The sequence below is a fragment of the Anthonomus grandis genome, chromosome 2 (genome assembly GCF_022605725.1).
Source record: "Anthonomus grandis grandis chromosome 2, icAntGran1.3, whole genome shotgun sequence".
Classification (NCBI taxonomy): domain Eukaryota; kingdom Metazoa; phylum Arthropoda; class Insecta; order Coleoptera; family Curculionidae; genus Anthonomus; species Anthonomus grandis.
The window spans coordinates 11,228,339-11,255,859 of NC_065547.1; the positions used below are offsets into that span (position 1 = coordinate 11,228,339).

Genomic DNA, 27,521 nt, shown 5'->3' on the forward strand with positions numbered 1-27,521 from the left:
GATAGACGATGGAAAATTCGAATACTTTTTCAGATAATAAATTATCAAATTTTGTGACCGCGGAAAAATCGTTGTTAGTGGACATTATCATAGTACCCCCATGAGATAAATTACTTCTATTATATCTAGCTAAAGTGGTATAGTTTTTAATAAATACAGGCTCATCAGTCTTTAACCAATGTTCTGTTATGGCAACAATATGTGGAAAGTTTAGCTCTTCCAATAAAAGATGTAATTCGTCTGTTTTATGTCTTAAGGACTGAATGTTAATGAGGAATATATTATAAGCTTGCTAACGTCCATTTTTTTAGAGGGTTCTTGATCCTCTATTCGCGTCGTTTTATTTAAATTTTTTTTGACTTAGTTGGAAAAAAATAATTAGTTTGACCTTCTCTAATTTTCTGGAGCCGTAGGAGTCTTTCTGAAGAGAAGAAGGATCCAAAGGCGGAGAGGTCTGCTTCAATTTCAGCCGAACCAATACCATAGGCATTATGAAACCGACAGTATAATTTTCTCAGGGAGTCCATGTCAGTGGGAAGTCCTTCTGCGGCAAGCATTAGTTTAATGCTAGTTTTCGTGTGCCCTTCAAAGCATGTACTCGCCGGCAGGTCGTGGAGGTATGCCAGGTAGAGCCTTAGTGATTTTAAAATTGAAGGGTCCCTCAGTCTGGCCAATAGGTAACGGCTATTCTCAGGATCAGAATTTTGGGACAGCCTCACTATTGGCGGAGTCAACGGATCCATAAAGGGCTCGTCTTCGTTCATCGTTTTTTTTTTCTATTATTATTTTAGAGGGTTTCCGTGCAAGGGACTTACTCGCAACGATTGCTTCCTTGTCTGAAGCAATTCTTAAAGATCTCTCTGGCGTAGCAGTGGCTTCTGGTGGTGGCTGAATCTTGGATGTTGGTGAATCTGGATGGGTTGAAGCATTCAATTTGTAGCCATCTACAATTGTACCTGCTGGCCATATAGTTGGGTCTTTTAAAGTTTTTAGGTGCTCCTTTTTTTGCACGCCAACTTTGAAGTCTGAGTCTGGACAGTCCTTGTTCTTCAGCATAGGAAAGCATCTAACAAAGTCCGTGGTTTTAAGTTTCTCCTTGACGTAGTGTGCAAGTTGATTTGCTGTATAGGATGAGGGGATCCTAGACACAACCACGTATTCCCATTCCTCTTTTACAAAAGATTTGGAAGGTGGAGGAGTGGTTTTGTTTATGGGAGTCTTCACATCTATAGGCTTTTTCAAATGCTCGGTCTGCGTTGAACAGGATTTTTTTGGTTTCAGGAGGCTACTTCCACTACTCGTGTTTCCCTTAGAAGTTAAATTGTCGATGGAAAGTGCCATTTGGTTAACACTTTTTCGGAGATCACCCATTTCCTTTGCGAGCTCTTCCCTTGATGAGTCGTGTATCTGGACCTTAACAGAATTTCCATGATTATCCAGGAGAATAGACGAGAGATTAAAAATGCCTTGCTTCATTTCCCTGACGGAATGGAATAAGCTTTCTGTTCCGTTTTCAGGAGTTCTTGTATGGAGGCTATGAATTTCATCTATTTTATCGTATAAGGTCTTCCATTTCGAGTCATGGTAGCTCAGAATGTCGTAGATCTCAGATAATACAGGGAACAGTTCGTTGTTCTTTTTTAGGCACGTTCCCAATGCTTCAACAATTTCAAGGGGAATCTGACTTTTTTGTAGATGAGAGACTTTGTCGTGCAAGTATTTGAGTGTCGGAGAGTCACAGACATTGCAAAAATATCTTACATTGTGGCACTTCTGCTGATAAAGCGCTTTTGCCAAGCCGTACCTCGAGGCACATTCAATATAATGTGACTGTTAATCACGTTGCCCTCACAGTTTGTCGTAGTGCTTTTTATAACATTCATGGAATCTCGGAAAAGCGGGCTCGAATCGTACTTGACAAAACCAACAGGACTGGAACTGTTACAATAGATCAAAGGGGGAAGAAAGAACCAGTGAAGAAAATTGGAAATGACGATCTTTTTAAAGTAAAGGAACACATCATGTCTGTCATAAGTCGTTATAGTCGTACTAAAAGTCCTCATCGAAATAATTTAATATTGGTTTTGAGCTCCCAAAAAGTAACACATGTAATTATTGCGATAAGGTAGATATAAAACTAAAAAATAGTCAAGTAAACGATTCGGAAAGTGCTACTCAAATGAACAGTCTTCAACAAGAGAAGGAGGTACACCTAGCTCGTGCAAAAACTGCTGAATTTCTTCTTAATAATTTTAAGAGTAATGCAGATGACTCAATTCTCGTAATTGCTTTTGATCTGCACTCTTCAGCAAGCCTTGCTAACCCCAAAACTGATTACTGCGATTCAGTAATACAAAAGAAAGCTATTTTTGTCCTGTGAGCAACAAGGAAATGTAAAAACATTAGATTTTTCTCAAAATTGGCTTTTGCTGAGTTCGCCCTTACTATCCGTAACACCTCATATAATATAAAAGTTAAGCTTTTACATAAATCACAGAAAATTCAAATATAAGTCGCCCATAGAAGTGTTACATAAAAAAATTCTCAATTAAAATATGTTATGCGGGTTGTCTACACTCCCAGATATAGACAATCTCCATATTATTTTGAATTGACATCCCTGTAAAAAAAAAACACCAACATAACCTTACTATTTCATGTGTTTTGGTTATATTGTGTGAGTAAAAAGGGGGCTCACTTTAAAACTCGATAATGGGAAAAAAATGGGAAAGTTTAACGGTACCGCTCCATGACGAAGTAAAGAACGGAATAAAGAGTCTTAATTTTCCATTTATGACTCCCGTGCAAGCCGCTACGATACCGCAACTCCTTAGCAAAAAAGACGTTGCAGCAGAAGCAGTCACAGGTTTCAAAAAAATTCACTTGTGGCCAAATATCAAGCTTATTTATTTAACCTTTAGGTTCTGGGAAAACTCTAGCCTTCCTTATACCAATCCTGGACATTTTAAAGAAGCGGGAAGCTGAAGAAAAATGGCAAAAACACCAGGTTGGAGCCATTGTCATTTCTCCCACTCGAGAGTTGGCTTTGCAAACCAAAGATGTCCTGAGTCAACTATTAGATAGCGTTACCGTAAGTCTATTGGCACAGTAAATTAATAAAAAAAATTAACAATAAATTATAGAACTTAAGTCAAATCCTTTTTGTTGGGGGCACCACAGTAGAAGAAGATGTCAAACAATTTAAAGAAAATGGAGCTAATATAATTATTTGTACACCTGGTCGCTTAGAAGACTTACTTACCAGAAAACAAGATTTAAACTTACCTAATGCTGTCAAAAATTTGGTAGTACCACATATTTTAATTTCTGTAAAGGGCTTCTATCAATTCAACTTTTAGGAAGTGCTCATTTTGGATGAAGCTGATCGGTTGTTAGATTTAGGATTTCAGAAGAGTTTAAATACAATTTTAAGTTATCTACCCAGGCAGAGGAGAACTGGACTTTTCTCAGCCACTCAAACAAAAGAGGTACTATTATTCATAAAGGTCTAGGTCTTTTACTTTTTCAATTTATTGTAGGTGCAAGATCTTATAAGGGCTGGAATGAGAAACCCAGTTTTAGTGAGTGTGTCAGCCAAAGCAAAACAGAGCACCCCAGACATGCTTGAAAACTTTTATATTTTAGCTAAAAATAATGGTAAGTTGTTTCAATATGACAAAAAATTCAATATGAAATTCAATGGATATATTTTAGATCAGATTATTTTTAAATAAAAGGCCTTCAATCATTCACATTTTAGGTAAACTGGCCACCTTAATATCATTCCTTAGGAAAAACAAAGTCCAAAAATCCATGCTATTTTTACCTACATGTGCCTGTGTGGACTACTGGTCCAAAATATTCCCCCAAATTATGCCCAAGGATCTTGGACTAACAGTGACGGCCATACATGGGAAAATGAAAGATAAAAGACGTAAAGTGCTGGATCATTTTAGAAACAGTGAAAAAGGTCTGCTGCTTTGCACTGACGTTATGGCCAGAGGAATAGACATTCCAGAGGTAAGTGAGAAGAATATGTAATAATTGTAAAACGTTCCTTTTCCTTATACATTTCTGCTGATAGATGTCTGGAAAATGCAAAGAAAATCTGGTTCCCTGGAAAAATTAATTCAACTGCCTAGAAGAATAAAAAAAATCTATATTTCAGAGTCAAAGTCAAAAAAAGCTTTATTATTATAAGATATGGATCTTCTTGACAAAGCTAATATAAATTATCCTACTTCAAAATCTTAATCTCACAGAAATAGCACTACTTACAAACTATAAAAGTAGTTTTAACACACATATATTAGATATAAAATAACTGGACAAAAAACAAAACATGAAATTAAAATATAATGGGGTAAAATATAATATAAAAAACATAAATATAAGTATACAAACAGTGCACATAACATATTATCAGACAATTGCAAATAGAACTTACTAAATTGATAGATGTAGTTAATACTAATTGATGGATGGATTGTAGATCTTAATGCTCTCTTAAACAATTGACCTTTTTACCAATGTTGAACGAGGTATGGGTAACTGTAGTTTTGAGGCATTTCTAGTCATAGGTGAGACATTGTTAGGCTGAAACCTGTGTCTGAATCCATATAGAGTTAAAATGCCTTGGTTTTTAAACAAGGGCTTACAGTGTTCTCTACTGGCTGTGCCGCAAATGTATCGTATAGCTCTTTTCTGCAACACCAAAAGTGATTCCATGAGGCCCTGACCAGAGAACCCCCAAAAACAAAGACCATATCTCAACTTTGACTCTATTAAGGCATAGTACACTGATTTTGCCATTACACATCCTAACTCAATTGCTATATTAAGGAAAAAGTCCATTCTGAAGTGGAGTCAATATAATATTGAAAAGTTAGTAGGGGAAGTCTTTTCTCCACAAATAAAATGCCAATCCTCTAATTTCAGGAGTTACTGTTAGTTAGAGATTGTTAGAGTTACCAATACTGATACTAATACTCCTGAAATTAGAGGATTAGCATTTTATTTCTGGAAAAAAGACTTCCCCTACTAACTTTTTAATATCAATTGCTATAATTCTATTAACGAAACAACCGGATGATACCTTCTTTGAAAGATTTATAATATGAGATTTAAAACTCAATTCAGTATCAACCATAACTGCTAAGAATTTAGTCTCAGGCCGAGATGCAACAGAAATATTATGAAGAGTGGGGAGCCCCACCTGACACTTTCGCTTTTTAGTTTAAAGTTTAGCAATAGATGGTTGGAACAACACCAGGACTTAAGCTTTTGAAGATCTGTGAGAATAGCTTCTTTAAGCCTTAGTTGGTCAGAGCAATAAAATTGTGGTGTCGTCTGCGATAAAGTGAACTCCCAAATTATAGAGATGTAATATCATTTATAAAAAGTAAAAATAGTATGGGGCCCTGAGACTGACCCCTGAGAAAACACCCCATATATTTTCTGATATCTCAGATGTAGAAGAGCCAATCAAAAACTTTTGGCTACGGCCAGTCAAATATGACTCAAACCAAGAATGGAACACCCCTCTAAAGCCATGGTGGTGGAGTTTTTGCATCAAAATGTGATGATTCACACAGTCAAAAGCTTTTGAAGGTCACAAAAAGCCACTGCCTTCACTCCACCACTATTAATGCCTGAATATAATCCCTCCAAAAACTGAAACATGGCGTCGTTTGTACAGAGCTGCTATTGGAACCCAAATTGAAGAGGACTTTTTTTGAATTAAGAAAATAAATCACCATAATTTTCGATAAATTAAAAAGTAAAGAGATGGGTCTATAGTTGGAAGGATCCTCCAAGTCTTTGTCACCTTTGTGAAAAGGAATAATCTTAGCCAATTTTAAACATGTGGAAAAAATACTAGACTCCCAAGAAATATTAATTGCTTGGACTAAGATATTCAAACCTGTATACATTTTTATAAATAGGCCATCATCCCCTCAGCTGCGTTTATTTTTAATGTCCAGTATGGCTTATTTTAGTTCTGTCAAGTCTGTGGGAATGAAAAAAAATTAATTTTTAACTCTTGTTTAATTTGACAGAAGGCTAAGAGGACTAGAAGGTTGGGTTATATTTTTAGTAAGATTTTCAGCTATAGGACAATAGAATTCATTTAATAAGTTCGGAGATAATTCACTTTCATTAATGCTTGAGGAAAATTGGTTTTTGTTACGAATATCGTTTATTATTGACCAACTCGTCTTTTAATGTTTCATGCATTTGTTAGACGGTTTCTATAATAGAAATCCTTTGCAAGTTTTATGAGTCTTCTATAGATAGACTGATAATTATTAAAATAAGTATGAAAGTAGTGGTTATCAGTGAATTTCCTGATGTAGTGAAGAATTCTAAGGTTTTTAGAGGACGACTTTAATCTACAAAAGGATTGATTTTTTATTTCTTATTTTAATTTTTCTAACTGGTTAAAAAACTGTATTAAGTTGGTGTGGAATTTCCCTATAGGATCTGTAGACATCAAAACATCTTCCCAAGAAGCATTATTACATCGCTGATAGAACCTATCATAGTTTGTTGTACTAAATATTCTACCATACTTAAATCTTGCTGGTTTTTCTACAGAAGCCATGTCAAATTCACATAGAATAGCATAATGATCCGACAAGGCTGCAATAATGACAGAACAGTAAACTTTAGAACAAACATTACAACATCCATTATCTATTAATGTAGACGAAAACTGTGTTACACTGGTTGAACTTTTAACATGCATTACTAGATTAAAAGTATTAAATAAATTAGTCAGTGTTATGGTTGTGGCTACATCCGAGTCATAAAAATTTGTGTTTAAACCACCCGCTAGTATCATCGTCGAAGATGTTGGAAATATTGATAGCAGTGTTTCTAGTTTTTTTAAAAACACGTCAAAATCTGAGTTAGGGGATCGGTATATACAAATGACATAAATATTTAACAATTTTGAGGAGATGATACAGAATTCAAAGATTTTTTCATAAGACCAACATTATCCAAAAACAAGTTAAACTCATTAACATCTTTAGCAAATAGATCACTATAGTCCAAATTAAAATCTTCTGTACAACAGATTATCACATATTGGGATAAGCGAGGTAAGCACATTGTCAAACAGAAATAAAAATTCCACCGTTTTATAGGAGGAATCTCCACGTAAACATTAAAAAGTGCGTTGTTGTATCTTATACGAGGAGAAAACAACCAATTTTATTTGGGTATGTTCTAAACCGGGAGCCAATTACTCGATCTGAACATTTTAAGGACTTCGAGGATGTTTGGTTTTATAGTACATTCTACCATACTATGGATTTTCAGCAGACTGCCAAATTACTGTTTAATTCTTACGTTCGCTCTAACCTTGAGTATGCCGCTATTGTATGGTCACCTGGTTATGCTGTGCATTCTTCTAGTTTAGAGAATATACAACAAAAATTTTAAAAATATTATATATAATTATTATATATATTATATATATAATAAAGTTTTAAACAAGATGGCGTGTATCTTCTACAAGGCTGTTACAACGACGAACTTCTGGCAAGATTTAATTATGATTCACTTATGAAACGTAGAAGTCTGCACAACTACTATTTTTGTTTAAGTTAGTCAATGGGAAGGTAGATTGCCCAGATTTACTCTAAAAACTTAATGTTGCGTTACTTTGCGTTTTGCGTTTGCGTACTTACAGGCACCTCGCGCACCACAAATATTCTAAAATTTTCACCAGTTTATTCAATGTGTAACCTATATAATTCTAAGTCTTATCTGATTTTCTATTTTAGTACTTGGTGTAATTTTGTATTTTCATTTTTTCTGTAGCCTTCAATTTCTTTTTTTTTTATATATAGTCATCTAATATGTAACGTATTTATCTGCTGTACCATTTTTAGTATTTATTTATCTACCTTATAATTAGGTTTTTTACCTGTAAGGTGCACTGTACACCTAAACACTTGCTTATTTAAAATTTTTTAGGTTGATTGGGTACTTCAGTGGGATCCCCCAGCAAGTGCTTCGGCATTTGTACATAGAGTGGGCAGGACTGCCAGACAAGGACAACAAGGCAGCGCACTAATTCTTTTGTTGGAAAACGAAGAGTCTTACGTTAATTTCATCGAAACCAATCAGAGAGTGAAGCTGAATCCCATAAGTGATTGTTCCAGTGTAGATGATGTAAGATTAATGAATCTCTTACAAGCAAATAATAAAAGATTAATGGTTTCCAGATAAATTCCCTTAGGGAAAAAATTAGAGCGCTTTTAAAAAAAGATAGAGCCTTAATGGAACTAGGAACTAAAGCTTACGTGTCCCATATTAGGGCATATTCCAAACACGAATGCTCCTTAATTTTAAGGATAAAGGTTATTATAATTAATTTATTGTTAAATTTGATATCGAATCTATAGTTTTTTTTGTAGGAATTACCCTTGGGTGCACTTGCTGCCACCTACGGTCTACTGCAGCTACCAAAAATGCCCGAACTAAAAAACAGAGATTTATCAGAGTTTCCCGAAATCACGAATTTCGATATAAATTCCGTCCCTTATAGGGACAAACATAGGGAGGCCGTGAGACAAAAAAAATTGGAAGAATATAAAACTACTGGTAAGAATTATTTAGTTTAGTTTTCGGCGTAGTTTTTTTGCAAAATTTTCTCTAGGTCAATGGCCGAGCAACAATAAGAAACAGAAGCATATAAAGAAGGCGACAGAAGCGTGGTCGATAACGAAACAAAATAAAGAAGTGAGAAAGGAGAAACGATTGAAGAGGAAACAGGCTAAAATGGCGGCTAAGAGTGAGGGAAAGGGCAAAAAGAGAAAAGGTTTGTTGATTATGTTTTTTTTACTTATATGTTTAAAACAAAATAACTTGTATATCAAATTATTTTCTCAAATATCTCTTCATTTTGTTTGTGTATTATATATTCGCCGGCACAAAATTCCGCCACCCTGAAATATTGGCCAAGTTTGATGTTTTATAAATTTTTTATTTTTTATCAGATTCTCACGATTTTGCCATCAGTTTTTAGATACATTTGTTGTGATTTTTTAAAATCATTTTGTAAAGTAGAATTTTTTGATTAGGCTATATTATACAGGAGTAAAACAAACTGTTGTTTTTTCTCGTAATTTCAAAAGACCCTGTAGGAAAATTAAGGTGGATAATTCTGTTTACATACTGTTCCTTGTAATCTTTGATGTATTCTAAACATTTCGAGTTTTGATTCATTTCATTATCTCATTTCTGCTGCGAGCTGCAAATTTTTTATTAAAACGCTCATTTGAAGCTTATTTTTAGATAATTAATGTCAAGTTTTCGGTTAAAAATTATCGATGTTGGCTAAGCACGCAATTAATGTGACATAAAGTTTGACAGTGTCACTATTATAATTTGTTGTGTGTCAATATGGTATTAACTCCAGCAGGCGTGGGTAGAATTGTTGCGTTAATAGAGGATGGCCGTAGCAAAATTTATGTCGCCCGTACTCTGAGATTTCCGCGGTCTACAGCTCGAGATGCCTGGAATAGGTATTTACAGACGGGAATTTTTACTAGACGACAAGGCTCTGGCAGAAGGAGAATGACCACTGCAGCTGATGATCACTTTGTCGCCATTAGTTCTTTAAGAGATCGAAGATCTACTGCTGTGTGTCTAAAAAATGACTTGGGAATACTTCATGGAGTAAGTGTAAGTGAAAGAACGATACGTAAAAGATTAGCAGAAGCTGGACTTTATTCACGAAGGCCAGCAAGATGTCCACAATTACTTCCTCGGCATCAACAACACCGACTGAGGTTTGCAAGATCGCATTTTGAGTGGACTCTAGAACAGTGGGCAAACGTACTATTCACAGATGAATCCAGGGTTTGTTTAAGGACGCCGGATGGTCGTGAGCGGGTATACAGACGTAGAAATGAAAGATATGCTGACTGCACCATTTCAGAACAAATCTCATATCGTGGCGGTTCAGTCATGATTTGGGCGGGTATTTCTACCGAAGCACGCACCAATCTTGTATTTATTGAAAATGGAGCTCTAACCGCCCACCGTTACATTGAGGAAATCCTTCAAGAAGTTGTTGTCCCATTTGCTCTATTCATTGGGAACCAATTTACATTAATGCATGATAATGCTAGACCTCACGTTGCACATGTAGTGAGCGAATATCTGGATGAAGTTGGACTCCCAAGGTTGGAATGGCCCGCATGTAGCCCGGATCTCAACCCAATAAAACATCTCTGGGATCAACTTAAAAGGGCCGTTCGTTGTCGTCCTGTACCACAAACCTTGCAAGACTTACGACTAGCGCTGATCGCAGAATATGAGGCTATTCCTCAAGAAAGAATAAGGAACCTTATTCATTCGATGCCGCGAAGACTGCAAGCTGTTATTGCTGCGAGAGGAGGAAATACACGCTATTAAAATTGTTTTTTTTTTAATTAACTTTATGATATACCTAGCGTTTATTTCTCCTAATAAAAATACGCTTCAAATCAGCGTTTTAATAACAAATTTGCAGCTCGCAGCAGAAATGAGATAATGGAATGAATCAAAAATCGAAATGTTTAGAATACATCAAAGATTACAAGGAACAGTATGTAATCAGAATTATGCACATTAATTTTCCTACAGGGTGTTTTGAAATTACGAGAAAAAACAACAGTTTGTTTTACTCCTGTATAATATAGCCTAATCAAAAAATTCTACTTTACAAAATGATTTTAAAAAATCACAACAAATGTATCTAAAAACTGATGGCAAAATCGTGAGAATCTGATAAAAAATAAAAAATTTATAAAACATCAAACTTGGCAAATATTTCACGGTGGCGGAATTTTGTGCCGGCGAGTGTATATATAATTTATTTAGTCAAAAAAAAACTAATACAAGGCATACGACGAGGTTACTTAATGATTACCATATTACATTTAAAAAAATTGAATAAATAATTTAATATAAAATACCTATATATACTTGTTGTCACCTATACACTATACAATTACCGCAAATATATGTATATTATACAAACAAAAACACGAATTAGACAAACCAACATGAAAAATTTTTTAGAAATAAGTGGTTTATTATACTAAACTTACAATTAAATGATTTTTACAAGCCCCTTTAGAAAACTATATTATTTCTATTGTTTTGATTCTATTGGCAACATAATGTATTTGCTTAGACCTTTAAAAAATAATGAATTGTTGAGCACGTTCTTGAGAAACACTTGGAACATAAAAATTATTTCTCGATCGCGTGTTATGATTATATGTTTTGGCAGAGAATGTGACTTTACCCAACAGATAATGTGGAGCATGACCAATTTTAATCTTATGAACAAATGTCAGCATGTGTAACCATTCTAAAGCCTGTAACATGTCTTTTATTGGGGCCAATCTTGGTTTACCTAGTATTATGCGTATGGCCCTATTTTGCAACTTTTAAAGTCGGGACAACTCATTTTGCTTTAATAAAAATAGCACATTAGAACAATAATTAAAGTGAGGCAGGATAAGTACATTGTAAATTGTTTTTTTTTTGCCCATAAGCTTAAGTAAGGTGAACATATAGATAAATAACACTGGGCAACAGTGATTCTGCGGCCTAAAAGGTTGAAGTCAATTTTTTATAAGAGTTGATGCTAAATCAATATCATATTTGTAAAATTGGCTCGAATTTTTGAGATAGAGACTAATAAATATTTTACTGAAGAAACCTAAATAAAAATGAAAATATTTATAAAAAATAATTATTGAACTCTTTTTTAAGAATGATACAAAAACTAAATGAAGGGTACACGAAAAAGAGGGGGACAGTCAATTTTTAACTTATTTGAGAAAAGAGGTTTTTAAACTTTCAATCTAATGCTACTAAAAAAGTATTTTTATTAAAGTAATAATTGTTTTTTTTTTGTGTTTAAAAGATTATATGGTGCTTCTAATAATCATACTATTTTCTAATAATATTTATGTTTTGATTGTTTAAAAATATGTTTTGTTAAATACTTACTAATTATTTTATGTAAAAAGGGGGAATGTGAATAACACAAGTTGGTATTTTTCATGTTTAAAAAAATACAACGAAACTAACGAAAATATAAGTTATTACAGAAAAAATGAAAAATATGAAAAAATTAAAAAAACAACAAACTGCCACCGTCCGATGTCCGTTTGGAAAAGAAAATGAATGGCCTATTTTCTAGATTTTCGTATTGATGCCCCTTTTGCAACCGTGGGTTTGCCTTGTTTAGGCCGCTGCTTTGTAGATTCTGGTTTCGGAGTAGCCTTTTGCTTCCCTCCTAGCTTTTGGTTTTAGAGCCTTGCATGGAAGATGGGAATAAAACTTTTGAGCTTCCTCCCCACAGAATTTTTTAAGATCCTGAAGGTCCTTATACTTTTCAAACGTTATTGGCAACGGTTCTGCAAAGAAAGAGAAAGGATCTATGAAGTTTCGAAACAAAACAAATTTCAATTAACTTAAAGACTGCATGTTGCCCTGACAAAGAAATGGTAGGTATTCAATGTTCGTAAAACTAATCAAAAATAATAATATAGCTCACCTTGGTATGCAACTTCAGGAAGAATAAATTGTCCTGATTGTACTTCGGGATTATTTGAGCGTAGAACTGAACCTGGTTTATTAATCACAGAACCATCCCAATGCCCATTGTACGTAAGTCTGTGTTTCAACATGCGTGGATGCTCCTTTTCAGCAATTAACTCCTTTATAGGCCTAGACTGAAATGGACATTTCTTCAAGTAGTGTTGGTCTAAGAACTGAGTCCATCCACGAACAAAATTACTTTCAACTTCAGTTACACGAAAAGGCGATGGCTTTGAGCGAGCACCTTCAAATTCTTCAACCCATTCTTTAGGTAACTCAACCCATTTATTTTGGTTAATGTTAGCCATATTACGATCGCACTCCAGGTATGAGTGTCCTCTTATTGGAAAGTGCATTTTAATATTTTCTAATCGTTTGGCATGGTGAACCAACTAATGAACAATCCGAAAAATTGTCAAATTTTTATTCTGGCCGCAGCAGGAGTCGCAAAAAATATCCACTTCTTTAACGGCGGGATTCAGTTGCACCATTACAAAATAAAAAAGAAAAGAAGAAACTTCATTTGCCCCTTTGCACGCAACCGTTTCGTCATAGGCATAAAAGTACGACTCGCCATTGGAAAGGACATGGATGTTAAACATACAAAACGTCAATTACCTTATGTAATATACGTCGTTTATGGTAATATTCGGCACAGGTAAGTTCTTTTGGAAGTCCATTGCAATAGATTCTCGACTAATTGACTTCTGACTGTCTAACGGTGACTGGCGTTTTCGAGCATAGAACGTCTTGGCCTTTATCAGGTGTAGTTTGTTTTCTGTTGATAGCTTTCTTAATTTTCCCTCAGCTTCCAGTTTCTCCTTGCTACCATCGGGATAACTTTTGAAATTGGTCACAAGTGCTGCACGTGTCTTGTCTAGGATACCCAAAACTTATATTAAAGTTTTCAGTAAAAATTTTGCGGTATTTTTCGTACGACACTTTATTATCCGGGTATTTTATTTTGTGCATATTGTACATTTTTGTGACATTCAACTCAGGTGGCAAATAGGTCCTCTTTGAGTCTTTAAGACTGTAATGACTCATTCGACCTTTAAAAGACCCAATGTGGGTGCAAACTGCGTCAAAGGTGTCTTTAGTTATACGATTTCTCCGGTTTTGATGTTGACCACGACCGTCTTTAGGCTGGACACCTCTTTTAATGTATCGTTGAATAACTTCAATTTTTTTCTTTGAAATTCCATGTAAAGAACGGAACGCCTTATACCGGAACCTCGATGATACCTCCTTCACTATTTACTCGCACACGATATGAATATGAACAGTCATGTAACAGAGCATTTTCTTCAGCTTGTCTAGGCCTATGTTGAAAAACTGTACTCACTTGTATAAGCCCACTTAAATAACTGTTCTGTTCATTTACCGTCATTTTATTAAATTTTGTTATTATATCAATCCTAGCTCTTTCTGTTACAATTTGGAAACATTGTAATCGTACACACTTACAATCAGGTCCAATTTCGTGGGTTGATGCCAGCAATTTTTTTTAACGTCACTCATTCTCCCAAATATTTTCCGTTTCTTACTTGTCTTCGCTTGTTTATCGTCCACTTCACTATTCATATCTGTTTCTTCCATTATTTCAATAATTAAATCACGAAAACTCACGAAAAAAATGCCGTAGTAACACCAAGGTTAAAAACAAACATGTACTGACGAAACAAAACGTTTTACGCTGCATAGTATCGTACAGATTCCAATCATAAATTCCAATTGACATTCCCCCTTCTTTTGCTGTTTCGGTTTGACATTCCCCCTTTTTCACGTGTATGCTATATTTTTAAACCGCGATAAAATCTTGACCATTCTCGTTATTGCAGTGCAATTTAGGCTGTAAAAAAGATCATATTGAAAGGTGCATCCAGCGATGCAAAACTGAAAAATGGAGAAAATTGACATTCCCCCTTTTTCCCGTGTACCCTTCAAATATATGTGTTCTAATTACCCCTGGGTAATTTTTGTTTTATTTGATGGACGTATATGTTTTTGTAATGTTCTGCATCTGATGATGGCTGTTTACACAGCCGAAATGCATAATACATTTACCTAAGTGACCTACATGCATTTTTCTTGGAGATAAAGACTTCCCCATTTTGTAATCTTTATATACACATTCTCCCACAAAATATGGACTTCTATTCAACTATATGTGTTCTGTTTACTCAAAACATAAAAAAATTACAAAAAACTCTTTCTGTAGGATTTTCTAGAAGGTTTTTGCTTAGGACATTCCCTTACTAAGGATCAGCAGTAGTCTGCCATAATGTGGCTGTCCCATCGAACTTGGTATTTTTCTTCTATTATCCTAATGGAACCGTTCTCCTTGTTCTTCACTGTAATCGCCCAAGTTATTCGGAAATCTGTCTAAATGACTGTGTAAAAAATGCAATTTAATGCTTATATTAGCTCCTAATCTTTTAAAATTTTGTAGCGTTTTAGCAACTAATTCTGGATATTTTGGTGCTTTGTCATTTCCCAAAAAATATTTGACTACTAAAACAAGGTTTAGCCATGCTTCAGATTCAATTTCTGTCATATGGTTTATGAATTCAGTGTCTTTTATAAGAGTATGTATTTGCGGTCCATCGAAAATACTTGCTTTCAATTTTTCCCTCAGTATGGAAAAAAAAGCTGCAAATTTCTGACACATATTCAAAACAGCCCGCGGGGGAACCTGTAACCCCTAGAGGGCGCGTCCCCAGGTGGCGGATAGAGGAATGCCTTCCAGATATGGGTGGTAGGAGGGAAATCAAATACCTCCCGCAAACCAAACAGGTGTGGGTGTCTGACTCCAGAGGAGCGATCCAAAACAGCGTCTGACCCAAAGTGGGCGGCTGAAACTAAAACTGGCCAACCCGCTAGGCAAGCGTGGCCTTTTAATGCCAAAACCCTTCCAATGTTAAGTTCTAAAACAGATATACTCCAGGCGAGTAGAGTGAAAAACTCAGAATCTCGCACTGATAAGTCAGGCTGCCTCATGGATTCTGGGGGAGGCAAAAACTCAATAAACCCAAACATCAACCACGCTTCAAAGATCGAAATCAAAATTGCTGCACTATGAGATCAAAGGAATACGAACTAGAGCATATCAAATGGGATATAATTGGTCTAAGTGAAACTAGACGTCAAGGAGAGAGTGTGACCACCCTTACGTCTGGACACCTATTATATCAGAAGAACGCTGACACAAACTCACATATTGGTGGAGTGGCGGTCATGATAAACAAAAAACACCTAGTCACTAAAACGGAGGCTGCTTCAAACAGAGTAATATACATTATATTAAAGATCAATAAAAGATGCTCCATCCAAGTAATCCAAGTATACGCCCCTACAAGCTCCTCTCCAGACCAAGAAGTCGAACAATTTTATGAAGACATCGAGACAGCTCAAAGGTCGGAAAACGCCAAGTTTCAAATCATTATGGGAGATTTTAACGCGAAAATCGGCCAGAAAAACGAAGACGATCCACCAAATATAGGATCATATAGTATAGGAAACCGAAACGACAGAGGAGAAATGCTACTAGAATACCTCCAACATCAAAATCTATACTGTCCAACAGACGAGACATATGCCAAGATGTGTCTGTCTTAAACCCTTTCGATACAGGCAGCGACCACCGATTGGTCCGAACAAGATTGCTAATCAACACTAAAGCTGAAAGGAAAAAGATGGTTCAAAAAGGAAACTATCCAACCACTGAAACATTGATGTCAAAGGTAGACGAATACCAAAGTATTCTAGAAGCCAAACTGCACAACTTAAATTACCTGAAGAAAATGGAACGGGACGAGCTATCAACAACCATAACGAGCAGTATCCAGGTAGCAACAAAAAAAATTTGCTGTAAGTACAAAGTAAAAAAACCATCCAAACTAAGCCCAAACACACTGAAGCTAATAGACCAAAGGAAAAGAACTGCCAGAGACTCAAATGAATACAGGGAGATATGTAAAACAATAAACAAAGAATGTCGAAAAGACCTAAGATCTCATAATAATCAGCTAATAAGGAATTTAGTACAAATGACCATCTACAAACCGTCCGTACTCTAATAGAGAAATGCTCCGAATATAACATCACTCTGCACATGGCGTTCGTCGATTACGAGAAGCTGTTCGATTCTGTCGAGACCTGGGCTGTCCTGAACGTAATGGACGAGGCAAGAATTGACACAAGATACTCCAAACTTATAAAACACATCTACGACAACGCAACACTACAAGTGACCATCAACGAAGAAGCATCAACAAATAAGATCAAGATAGAAAAGGGGGTCCGCCAAGGAGATACCATATCCCCTAAGCTCTTCACGATGGCACTGGAAAGCTCGTTTAAAAAGCTGCCATGGGGAAATAAAGGTATCAACGTAGATGGAGCTCGACTAAGTCACATTCAATTTGCTGATGATATTGTTGTCATTAGTGATGACATCAACGAGCTAAAAGATACGTTGGAAGAACTGCAAGAGACATCAAAACAAATCGGACTCAAGATGAATCTAAACAAAACCAAAATAATGACCAACGAACAAACAGTAATAACTATAGAAGGCCACGCTCTCGAAAACGTCGAGGAATACATACATATACCTGGGCCACGCTGTCAGACTGGGAAAACAAAACCAAACAGCTGAAATATCCCGGAGAACAAGACTTAGCTGGGCAGCATTCGGAAGACTAGGATACATTTTAAAATCCCAAAGCATCCCAATTAATCTTAAGCGGAAAATCTACGAGGCTTGCATATTACCCGTTACAACGTATGGACTCGAGACGATGACACTGACAAAGAGGAGCGCAGAAAGACTCAGAACAACCCAGAGAGCCATGGAGCGCGCCATGCTGGGAACTAGCTTAAGAGACCACATAAGAAACGATGAGATTCGAAGAAGGACAAAGGTAACGGATGTTATGAGAAGAGTAGCCAAACTAAAATGGAGATGGGCAGGTCACGTTGCAAGGCAAGACCCATCTAGATGGACTAACAAAATCATGCAATGGCGCCCAAGAGCCACAAAAAGAAATGCGGGAAGACCACCAACGCGGTGGCGGGACGACATCCAACGAATAGCAGGGAGAAACTGGCTCCAAATTGCCCTAGATAGACAAACATGGAAAGCACTGGAAGAAGGATATTCGAAAGTCTCGGCTTATCAGTGGTTCATGAACCACATTTTTTTTTCCTACCTCCTTAGCTTCTCTCTAAGGCCAAACCTTTCTATTCCAATGTTAATTTTTTCCTCGACTGTTCCATACACAAATGAAACAGAAGTATTTAGTATATCTACCTTGCTGGCCTAATAAAATATTCACCATTTTCAAATCGACGCAATCCGTCTACTGATGTGCATTTAAAATCTTTTCTGAAACCATTTTAATATTTTGGTATTCTTCTTTTAGTTTGGTAGTATGACCGATTGGAACCGAAGTAAATACATTTTCATTGTGCAGCAATACACATTTTCGACTTCTTTTTAAGCTATCTATAAAAAGCCTCCAATATTCAGGCTTTTATTCGGGAAGGCCCATATTAATTAAGAGTTCGGAAACATTATTACAAAATACAAGACTGTCTTCTTCGGTAAAGTAAGGAAGAAGGTCTTGCTTCCTGGTCCTAAAGGATGTAATAGTAACACCAGGTTGTAAGAGAGTGTTTTTGTTTTAGTCTGGAAGCAAAAATTTCGGCCGATTTTTTTGATAAATTCAAATCACGAACCATTTCATTGAGCTCCTCTTAAGAAAATCCTTGTTTTGTAGAACTACTTTCTTCGAACTCACTTTCACTGTTGCTTGTTTGATTGTCTGACATCTCTAACATTTCAACGTCATCACAGTTTGTAAAAGGTGATCCGGAAAACAGTGAAATTAGCAAATCATTGCTGTGCAATACTGGAGGCTTAGCCGATTCCACATTAAAAAAATAATTTCAATTATTTCTTATCTTGTCCTCTTTATCTCACGAAGCCAATTCAAAAAAAGTAAATGCATGACTAATCTAAGTGTTTATAAAAAATAATTAACAAAATGAATGCCGCAGATTTTTTTTTTGTTCCGCAGTGCAGGTAAAATTTAAGTCCCGATCTGTCCATATGCCTAAGTATTTAATATTTGTTACACATTCTATTGAATATTCTTCTATTTTTATATTTAACTCTGCTGGTAAGTGTCAATCAATCGATCGCTTTATTGTCAAAAAATTTTACAATTTGTAGACAAAGCTGATAACTAAAGTAAACATAAAAACAAACAAAACATACAAAAATAAAATGAAACTAGTAAAACAAATATACAAACTTATACAAATCAATAATTGTATGTGGTCAAAAGTATGAATAAATAAAACACAATTAAAAATTAAAAAATATACAATTGTATGTATACAATGTCAAAAAAAGAAAAAAAAGGGAAACCTAAGAAAGCAAAAAAGTATATATATAAAAATAGCATACATACAGTGTTCATTAAAAATGTATAAAAGAAAAGTAAGATATAGATATAGCTACATAAAACAGTACATATAAAAACAATAAATCAGTCTGTGTGTGTGAAGTTAAAAAAAAAATTAAGTATTAAAAAAATCGTTTACCAAGTAAAAGGCTCTCTTCAGTAGGAATGATTTTAATGCCTTACGGAATGTAGGAAAAGATGTGATGGACTTGATGTTCAATGGCAAATGATTGTGCATTTTTTTTGCTTTGTACAATATACTGAGTTTCTGAGAGGATAATTATGGGATGGCCTATCTGAATTTGATGAAACGTGCTTGCGAATTAGACAAACGGACTCATATATAAGTAGTGACGGCAAAGTTAGGATATTAAATTTTTTAAAGAAATGCTGGCAATGAGCTCTATAATTAAGTCTAAGTGTATAACGCAAAGCTCTCTTTTGAAGTCTAAAAATTTTGTCAAATTGAGTGACACTACACACACCCCAAAAAGAAAGGGCGTAACGAAGGTGTGATTCAAAGAGGGAAAAATACACTGTTATAGAGGTTGAGAGGCTAAGCTCCTTGGAAATTGATCTTAGCGCAAAACAAGCGGAGCTTAATTTTCTTGTTAAAGGGTTAATGTACATGTCCCATTTTAACGACTTGTCAACAGTAAGCCCCAAAAATTTCACTGAGTCGGCTTCGTCAATGATTGCGTTATCCAGTACAAAAGATTGCAAATTATTTTTATAGGACAAAAATTTAGTTTTGGAGATGTTAATAATAAAAATTTTATACTCGGTGAGATTCAGCACAGCTGTTGCTAGCCGAGTATTCATAGCAAAAACAAAATATAAGATTTCAATAATTACAACAACGTCGAAACATACAGTAAGGTAAATTAAATATTCAAATAAATAGAAAATACAACTGAAAATTGTCCCTAAAAAATCTACAAAACAAAAAGTAAATCAAAATAAAAAATAGTCTCTAACAACACAAAATAGTCTCTAGTCTACCAGACAAAAGTAAATCAAAAGCAAAAAAATAAGGCAAAATTCTCTCCAGAATCCACAAGACAGAAACAAGTGATTAATCAAAAAAAAAAAATAAATAAATAAATAAATAAAGTGATTAGTATTTAGAAAAAAGGTAACTTTTATACTTCTTTTTAAAAGTCGAAGTAGATTGATTAAACATTTTTATGTTTCCAGGCAAATGATTTAATAAATTAACAGAAGTATAGCTAAAGCAAGATTTAAAGAAGCTTCCCTTATGCCTTGGAATTTCATAATAGTCTCTATATCTAGTATCTCGGTTATGAAGGCTTGATCTAGGTGTAATTTTTGCAAATAGATAGTTTGGCGATTCAGTTTTGAGCATCCTATGAAGAAAAGAAGCAAAATGAAGCTGCTGTCTGTCCTCAATACTTAACCACTGAAGCTCCTTTAGTCTATGGCTGACGTGATCTTTTAAGCGTAGATTAAAAATAAGTCTTATGCAGGAGTTTTGTATTTTTTGTAACTTGTACTTACTACTCATATCAAGACAAGGGCCATAGACAAAGTTGCAGTAGTTGCACTGGGACAAAACCAGGGTCTCACATAACTGCTTCTTTATACCGAAGTTGAGAAAGTGCCTGCTTTTATATAAATTACGCAATGAAAAATAGGATTTTTGTTTAACCCTTGAAATATGTCCCCTAAATCTTAATTTTTCATCGAACCAAACTCCCAAGTTCTTGTACTCTGCAACCACTGGTATATCAACACCACCCATTTGAATTTTTATATTCGATTTAGCCCACCCGGTATTTGGCCCAAAGAACATTACTGCGGATTTATTGGGATTTAACTTTAAACCGTTATTATTTGAATATGTTAATATACTATTTAGCGTTTCATTAAGTCTGTCTTCAGCCGCCTTAAAATTATTTTTTGAGAATTCTGCTCCTATTTGGGTGTCATCAGCATACTGACTTAGGTTGCAGCCTCTAACAGATTTCCACATGTCCGCTGTAAAAATAATAAACAACAGTGGCCCCAGTATTGATCCTTGTGGCACACCCCTCTCCACGCGAAGACTTTCAGATTTATTATTATTTAAAGACACACGCTGCCATCTCCCCTCCAAATAATCCCCGAGCAAATCTAAAGTTATTTCTTCAAAACCATAATATTTCAGCTTTGCTCGAAAAAGTTTTGGATCCAAAGTATCGAATGCCTTGCTAAAGTCGAGAAACACAACCGCGGACGTATATCCACGATCTGATGCCTTAATTATGTTATCAAGAATATTGAGCAGGGCCGTTGCTGTACTAAATCCCGTACGAAAACCAGACTGGCCCTCAAAAAGTAAATGATTTTCGTGAAAATAAAGCAGCATTTGCTTATATATAAGCCGCTCATATACCTTAGACAAAACACTCAAAAGGCTAATTGGCCTCAAATCTGACAGTTGTTTTACACCTGGAGTTTTTGGTATAGGAATAACAATAGCTGTCTTCCACTGAGATGGAAAAACACCCGTTTCTATTGATGTATTGAATATATTGGTCAAAAATGGAATAACAAGAGGACAGCATAGTCTAAGCATGGAAAGAGTTATGCCATCAGCGCCAGCAGCATTCGATCTTAGTTGGGATAGAGCACTTTCAACATCCTTTTCAGTAACAAGATTTAACTAAAACCTGCCATTAGTCCCGCGGTTTGTATTATAGTAATTTATTGTGTCTTGGTCGACAGTGGGACATATTTTGCGTACTGACTCAATAAAAAAATTATTAATCTTGTCTGGGCTATTTAAGTTTAATGGTAAGTTAAAATTATTTCTTGTTTTATTGTAAACATTTAATTGATTTATAGATTGCCACATCAACTTATCATTTTTGTTGCTTGTCACATATTCTAGATAGGCTTTCTTTTCGCTGCGGACAGCCTGGGTAAACATATTTCTTAAGGTTTTATAGGCCTCCCAGTCTTTGATCTCACGAGATTTTTTATACTTTGACAAAGCTTTATTTCTTTCAGCTTTCATTAACCTTAGAACATCTGTAAACAAAGGTGATTTGGGTTTGGTGACTTTAATCCTACGCTTAGGGGCATGTATATCAAATAGAGCAACTATTAAGTCAGTAAAAAACTGTAGCTTGTCCTCAACGTTATCGTAGTCTAAAATATTTGACCAGTTGCAGTTGCACAAATCAGTGTGAAATCGATCAGAATCAAAATATTTAAAATTTCGGTATTCAACATACTTAGGAATGGTGGAAGGTACCGTAATATTAATTGAGCAGTATATTAATTGATGATCAGAAATATCATGCAAATCCTTGTGATACACCGGCCCTATCAACAAATTTTCATTGGAGAGAATAATAACAAGGCAGAGAAGATTAGAGTCGCACCATGCTTTGATAGAAGTTAAGTCACTTGATATGATTTTAAGAAGTTCGGCAATATCCGGATTACTCTAGGTAAAACTAGTATCATCCGCGAATAGGCAGGTTCTTCCTTTAATATTTAGACTAGCGATAACATTGATAAATATGAGAAACAAAATAGGGCCAAGCACTGAACCTTGAGGCACTCCACATTCTATTGGGTTGCAAGAAGACATCGTAGCATCAATCCTCACAAACTGACTCCTGTTATTGAGATATGACTTAAACCATTCGAGGGTCATACCTCTAAACCCGTAGTGTTGCAACTTTTTTATTAAGATATCATGGTTTACGCAATAAAAAGCTTTAGCAAAATCACAGAAGATTGTTGCCGTAGGATGTTGGTTGTTTAAGCTACAGTATACATTATTAAAAAGGAAAAACATAGCATCATTTGTGCATTTGTTATTTAAAAATCTAAATTGTTGAGGAGTGAGTATTTTAAATTTCAGTAGAAATGATAGGAGCCTTTTTTTCATTAATCTTTCAATAATTTTTGATAGTGTGGGAAGAAGAGCAATTGGGCGATAGTTGAAAGACTGATCTTTATCTCCTGCTTTATGTAGAGGGATTATTATTGCCTTCTTAAGGCAGTTGGGAAAAACTCCTTTTTGAAAAGACAGGTTGATTAAATTTGTAAGATGGTTTAATGTACACTCTGGCAGGTTTAGAAACATGTTCAACGTGAGTCCATCGGTTCCAGAAGAGCTCTTATTTTTGATTTCCCTAATCGTACTGCGAAGCTCAGGTAATACTATTGGCGTAAAGAAAAAACTGTGTAAATTCTCATCTGCACTAGAAAGATAAGAAAGTGGATCGTGGGTAGGAGCTCTGGTACTCATTAGATTCTTCGCTACATTTAAAAAATAATTGTTGAGGTTCTCAGGAGAGGTAGAGATAGTATTGGACTTAGAAGGTTTATTTCTCAGATTATTAACAATCGACCATGATTCTTTAGCGACATTACCAGACTTTGCCAGTCTCCTGTTATAGTAAATGTCTTTTGCCGCTTTTAGAGTCCTTTGATAAATTTTCTTATATAGTCTTACATAGTCATGAAAGAAAGCGCTGTCCGAGAATTTTCCAAGATTGAATAATGAACGCATATTCTTAGCAGTTGTACGTAAGCCTTGAGACAGATTAGATAGCGTTTTTATAAATCTAGAGAATTGTGAATCAACATCAGAGGTGTGGACATTCCAGTCAGTAGTTAGACACAGGTGCTTAAAATTTAGAAAATTTCGATCTGAGAAAATACACTGCTTCATGATCTGAAAAGCCTGAGTTTAGGACAGTACAGTCAACGAAATCCGGATCAAAGGAAGATACGACGGTCTATTGTACTCGAGCTGATTTTAGTTATTCTGGTTGGTGATTTAATGTGCATGATTAAGCCGAAAGAATCGGAAATGGACTGGAGAGATTCCTGAGCCGCACACATACTGGAAAAATCAATATTTAGGTCGCCACATAAAATTATTTTGCTGTTTAAAAGTTTACTACTGAAAAGTCTTTGCTTTTAGACATTATCAAAGTACCTCCATGAGATACAATTGTTCTATTAAATCTGGCTACTGTAGAGTAATTGTTAATAAGAACGGGCTCATCGATATTTAGCCAATGTTCAGATATGGCAACGATATCAGGAAAATGAAGCTCTTCTAACGAAAGAAATAGATCGTCAGTTTTGTGTCTCAGAGACTGAATATTTAGAAAGAAAATGCTAAGCTTCCATTGTCCAGTATTTTAGAGGGTGCTTGATCCTCTTCTTGCGTCAAACTACCTAAAAATGTTTATTCTTAGTGGGAGACCCACTAGAATAGTAATTGCTCTGGCTTTCTCTAATCCTTTGGAGGCGTAGCAATTTCTCTGATGAGAAAAAGGATCCAAAGGCTGACAGATCTGCTTCAGCTGGACCAATACCATAGGCGTCATGGTATCGAAAGTAGAGCTTCCGCAAGGCGTCCACGTCACCAGGAAGTCTCTCTGAGGCAAGTGCCAATCGGATGCTGGTATTGGTGTGTCCTTCGAAACATACACTGGAGGGCTGATCATGCAGATATAAAAGAAATAGCCTGAGGGGTTTTAAAATTGAGGGATCCCTTAGCCTAGCCAGTAAATAACGGACATCTGCCGCATCCGAGTCTCTTGACAGTCTCACTAATGGTGGAGTCATCGGGTCTATATTTGATGTTTTATTCATCTCCCTATCTCTATCAATGATAAAATCAGCCTCCAACAATTCAGTCGCTAGGGACTTCGAAGTAGCTATCGCCTCCTTGTCTGAACCAGTCTTCAAAGATTTAACTTTCCTGGGTAGAGTGTCTGGTGTTGCTGCATCCGACCGTTGCGACAGGTTATGACTATCTAGGGCGAAAGTCTTACAAGGTGGTAAGCCTGAAGTTGTATTAATTACCTTTGCTGGTGTTTTTGAGGATGATAAACATGAATTGGAGATGAAAGTGTCTGGAGGCCACATGCCAATATCCTTCAGCAGTTTTAAGTAATTGATATTGTGCACACCAATTTTGAAGTCGGAATGTGCATTTTCTTTGTTTTTTAGCATTGGGAAGCATCTGATAGTGTCCGTGGTTCCCAGTTTTTCCTTGACAAAGTGCGCAAGCTGATTTCCGGTAAACTGAGGTGGGATATTTGACACGACCACATAATGTCATTCATCTTTATTCAACGAGTTGATATTAGGTGTTGTAAGTACCTCTGAACCTCGGTTTTCTGTCTGATCTGTCTGGCAAGCAATCGTTTTTTTAGCAACAGGTTGGCTAATTTTTACATTAGATTTTTCTTTAGCTAATTGATCTAAGGTGCGCATCAATTGGTTTACATTTTTCCGCAAAAAATATTCTGTCTGTAAAAATATTCCTTTGCTATTATTATCATATATTTTATTAGAGATGTTAACCTTTAAATCATTTAAATTAAACCACTCATTTTTAATAATCAGACCGTTTTTTTATATAATATTTAATTTAAGTTGAAGCTCATGTGTGGTTGATGTAGTAAAATAAAATAAAGCATCAACTGCAAAAAGATAAGTTGTGCATTCTCTAACCTAATATATTAAATCATTAATATATATTACAAATAGCAATGGTCCTAACACACTACCCTGTGGAACGCCATATTTATTTATTACTGGTTCTGATAAAACATCATTAATTTTTAATACCCGTTTATCTTTTAAATACATACTAAACCACTCCAAAACAACCCCCTCTAAACCTATACTTTTTACTTTTGTTATTAATCTTTTTCTATTGATGGTTTCAAATACTTTTTATATCGGAATAACTGTTGATAATTTTAGTAGTTCAGGGATTTCACCAGTTTCAAGAGAACAATTTATTAAATTAAGCAGTAGTGTTCAAAATTCTGAAAAGTATTCTTAAGTAGGTTGATATTACTTTCAGCAGGACTTGTTGAACAAAATTTCTTTAAATTGTGTAATTAATTAAATTAAAATGAACAGTCCAAATTACGATCCTGGTTTACTAAGGGCCGGTATTATAAAACTAATGTGACAGATAACTTAAAGGTAACTTGTGGAATAACGTCACATTTAACTTCAAAATGTAGAAGTTAACTTTATTGGGTGGATGGGGTATGAGTTAAAGTTAACTTTATATAAAACCCTGGTTTTGACATATTTTCTGTAAATAATTTTGAATATAACATAACACTGGCAAAGCTTCTATTCCTCGACATATAGATGGCGGTAAAAAACAAAATTATCTCCTCTAGAATACCGGAATATCAAGCATCTGATATGTCATGTAAAATGCCGCCATTTTTTATAGTTCTTTAGCACTATATATAAAGTTATTATTTTAGTTATAATTCTTGAGCACTATATATAGCTCTAAATACAGCAAATTCAAATATGTTACTGACAGGAGAAATAAACAATTTTCTATCTGGCTGTCACATATGACATGTGCTATTTTTTACCAAAGTTTGAAAAATGACAATGTAATATCGGAAACAGCTAAGATGAGATATATGGTGTTGTATATTTTTGAAAAGAGGATTTCAAGGGCTTTAAGAATTTATAAAAAATAATATGTGTTCCATAAGAAAAAAATTTTTTTTTGGAATATCAACTTTATGAAACCTGTATAAAAATATATAACATAAAAATATTTATCATTAAAAAGTACTTTGAGAAAGTGTTTTCAGAAGTCAATTATCTTTAATAGCAAAAAATTTATGGCTAATTACCGAAATCGACCAAATTCAAGAAACGCTCCCTAGCGGCCAAACAGTTTGACATAGTAAAATTTTGATAACTTTAAATTTTTATATGGGACAACCTATGTCATAAATACATTTATACCTCGAACCCTAAAACTGAGCAATGAGCTAGAACTTATTGAGTTCTTTTGAACTTTTAAACCTTTTCTGCGAGTTTTGACAGGTCTTCGCTTATAGAGTAAGATATCTCTCACTCACTGTTACTTCTTTCTTTACTGTTACGTTTTTTATTTCCTTTAATGTTGTCCAATACTATTTATTTACTATTTTTATTTATATTACTTGAGCTTGTATAGTTAAGTAACATTTATAATTTTGTATTGGAATTAAAAAATAATTGATTTTCCACCATTATTTCTGTTTTAAATGTTAAGTAATTGTAGATTTCTGAGTATGGGTCCAAAATTATGAACATCCTTTGTAAATTTCGCCATTCTTAAACCGCATTGTAGCAACTTTCAATTTCTTAATTAACCATTAATAAATAAATTTTTTTTTTAATTTTAGGTGGTATAATCGAAGAGGATTTAGAAGAGTTGAAAAGGGACATGGCCCTGTTAAAGAAATTTAAAAAAAAGAAGATATCAGATGAGCAGTATGAAAAAGAAATGGGACTTACGTAACAATTATTTATTTGCGTATTTAATCAGTTGTATTTAATATTAGTTATAAGTCCGGAGATCCTATTGTAATATTTTACAGATTAAAAGCACCTAATTAAAAGCAAAGTATTTAA

General features: G+C 34.9%; 1 protein-coding gene across 1 annotated transcript; it reads left to right on the top strand.

Moving 5' to 3' along the window:
• The first annotated feature begins 2,644 nt into the window (after positions 1-2,644).
• On the top strand, positions 2,645-27,513 carry LOC126747211 (probable ATP-dependent RNA helicase DDX55 homolog). The gene is made up of 11 exons (XM_050455722.1): positions 2,645-2,866; positions 2,922-3,091; positions 3,144-3,305; positions 3,360-3,488; positions 3,540-3,657; positions 3,761-4,020; positions 7,987-8,184; positions 8,238-8,372; positions 8,430-8,616; positions 8,672-8,833; positions 27,293-27,513. Exons 1-11 carry the CDS (start codon positions 2,713-2,715, stop codon positions 27,406-27,408), a joined length of 1,791 nt encoding a protein of 596 aa, XP_050311679.1. The 5' UTR covers positions 2,645-2,712; the 3' UTR covers positions 27,409-27,513.
• The last annotated feature ends 8 nt before the right edge of the window (positions 27,514-27,521 follow it).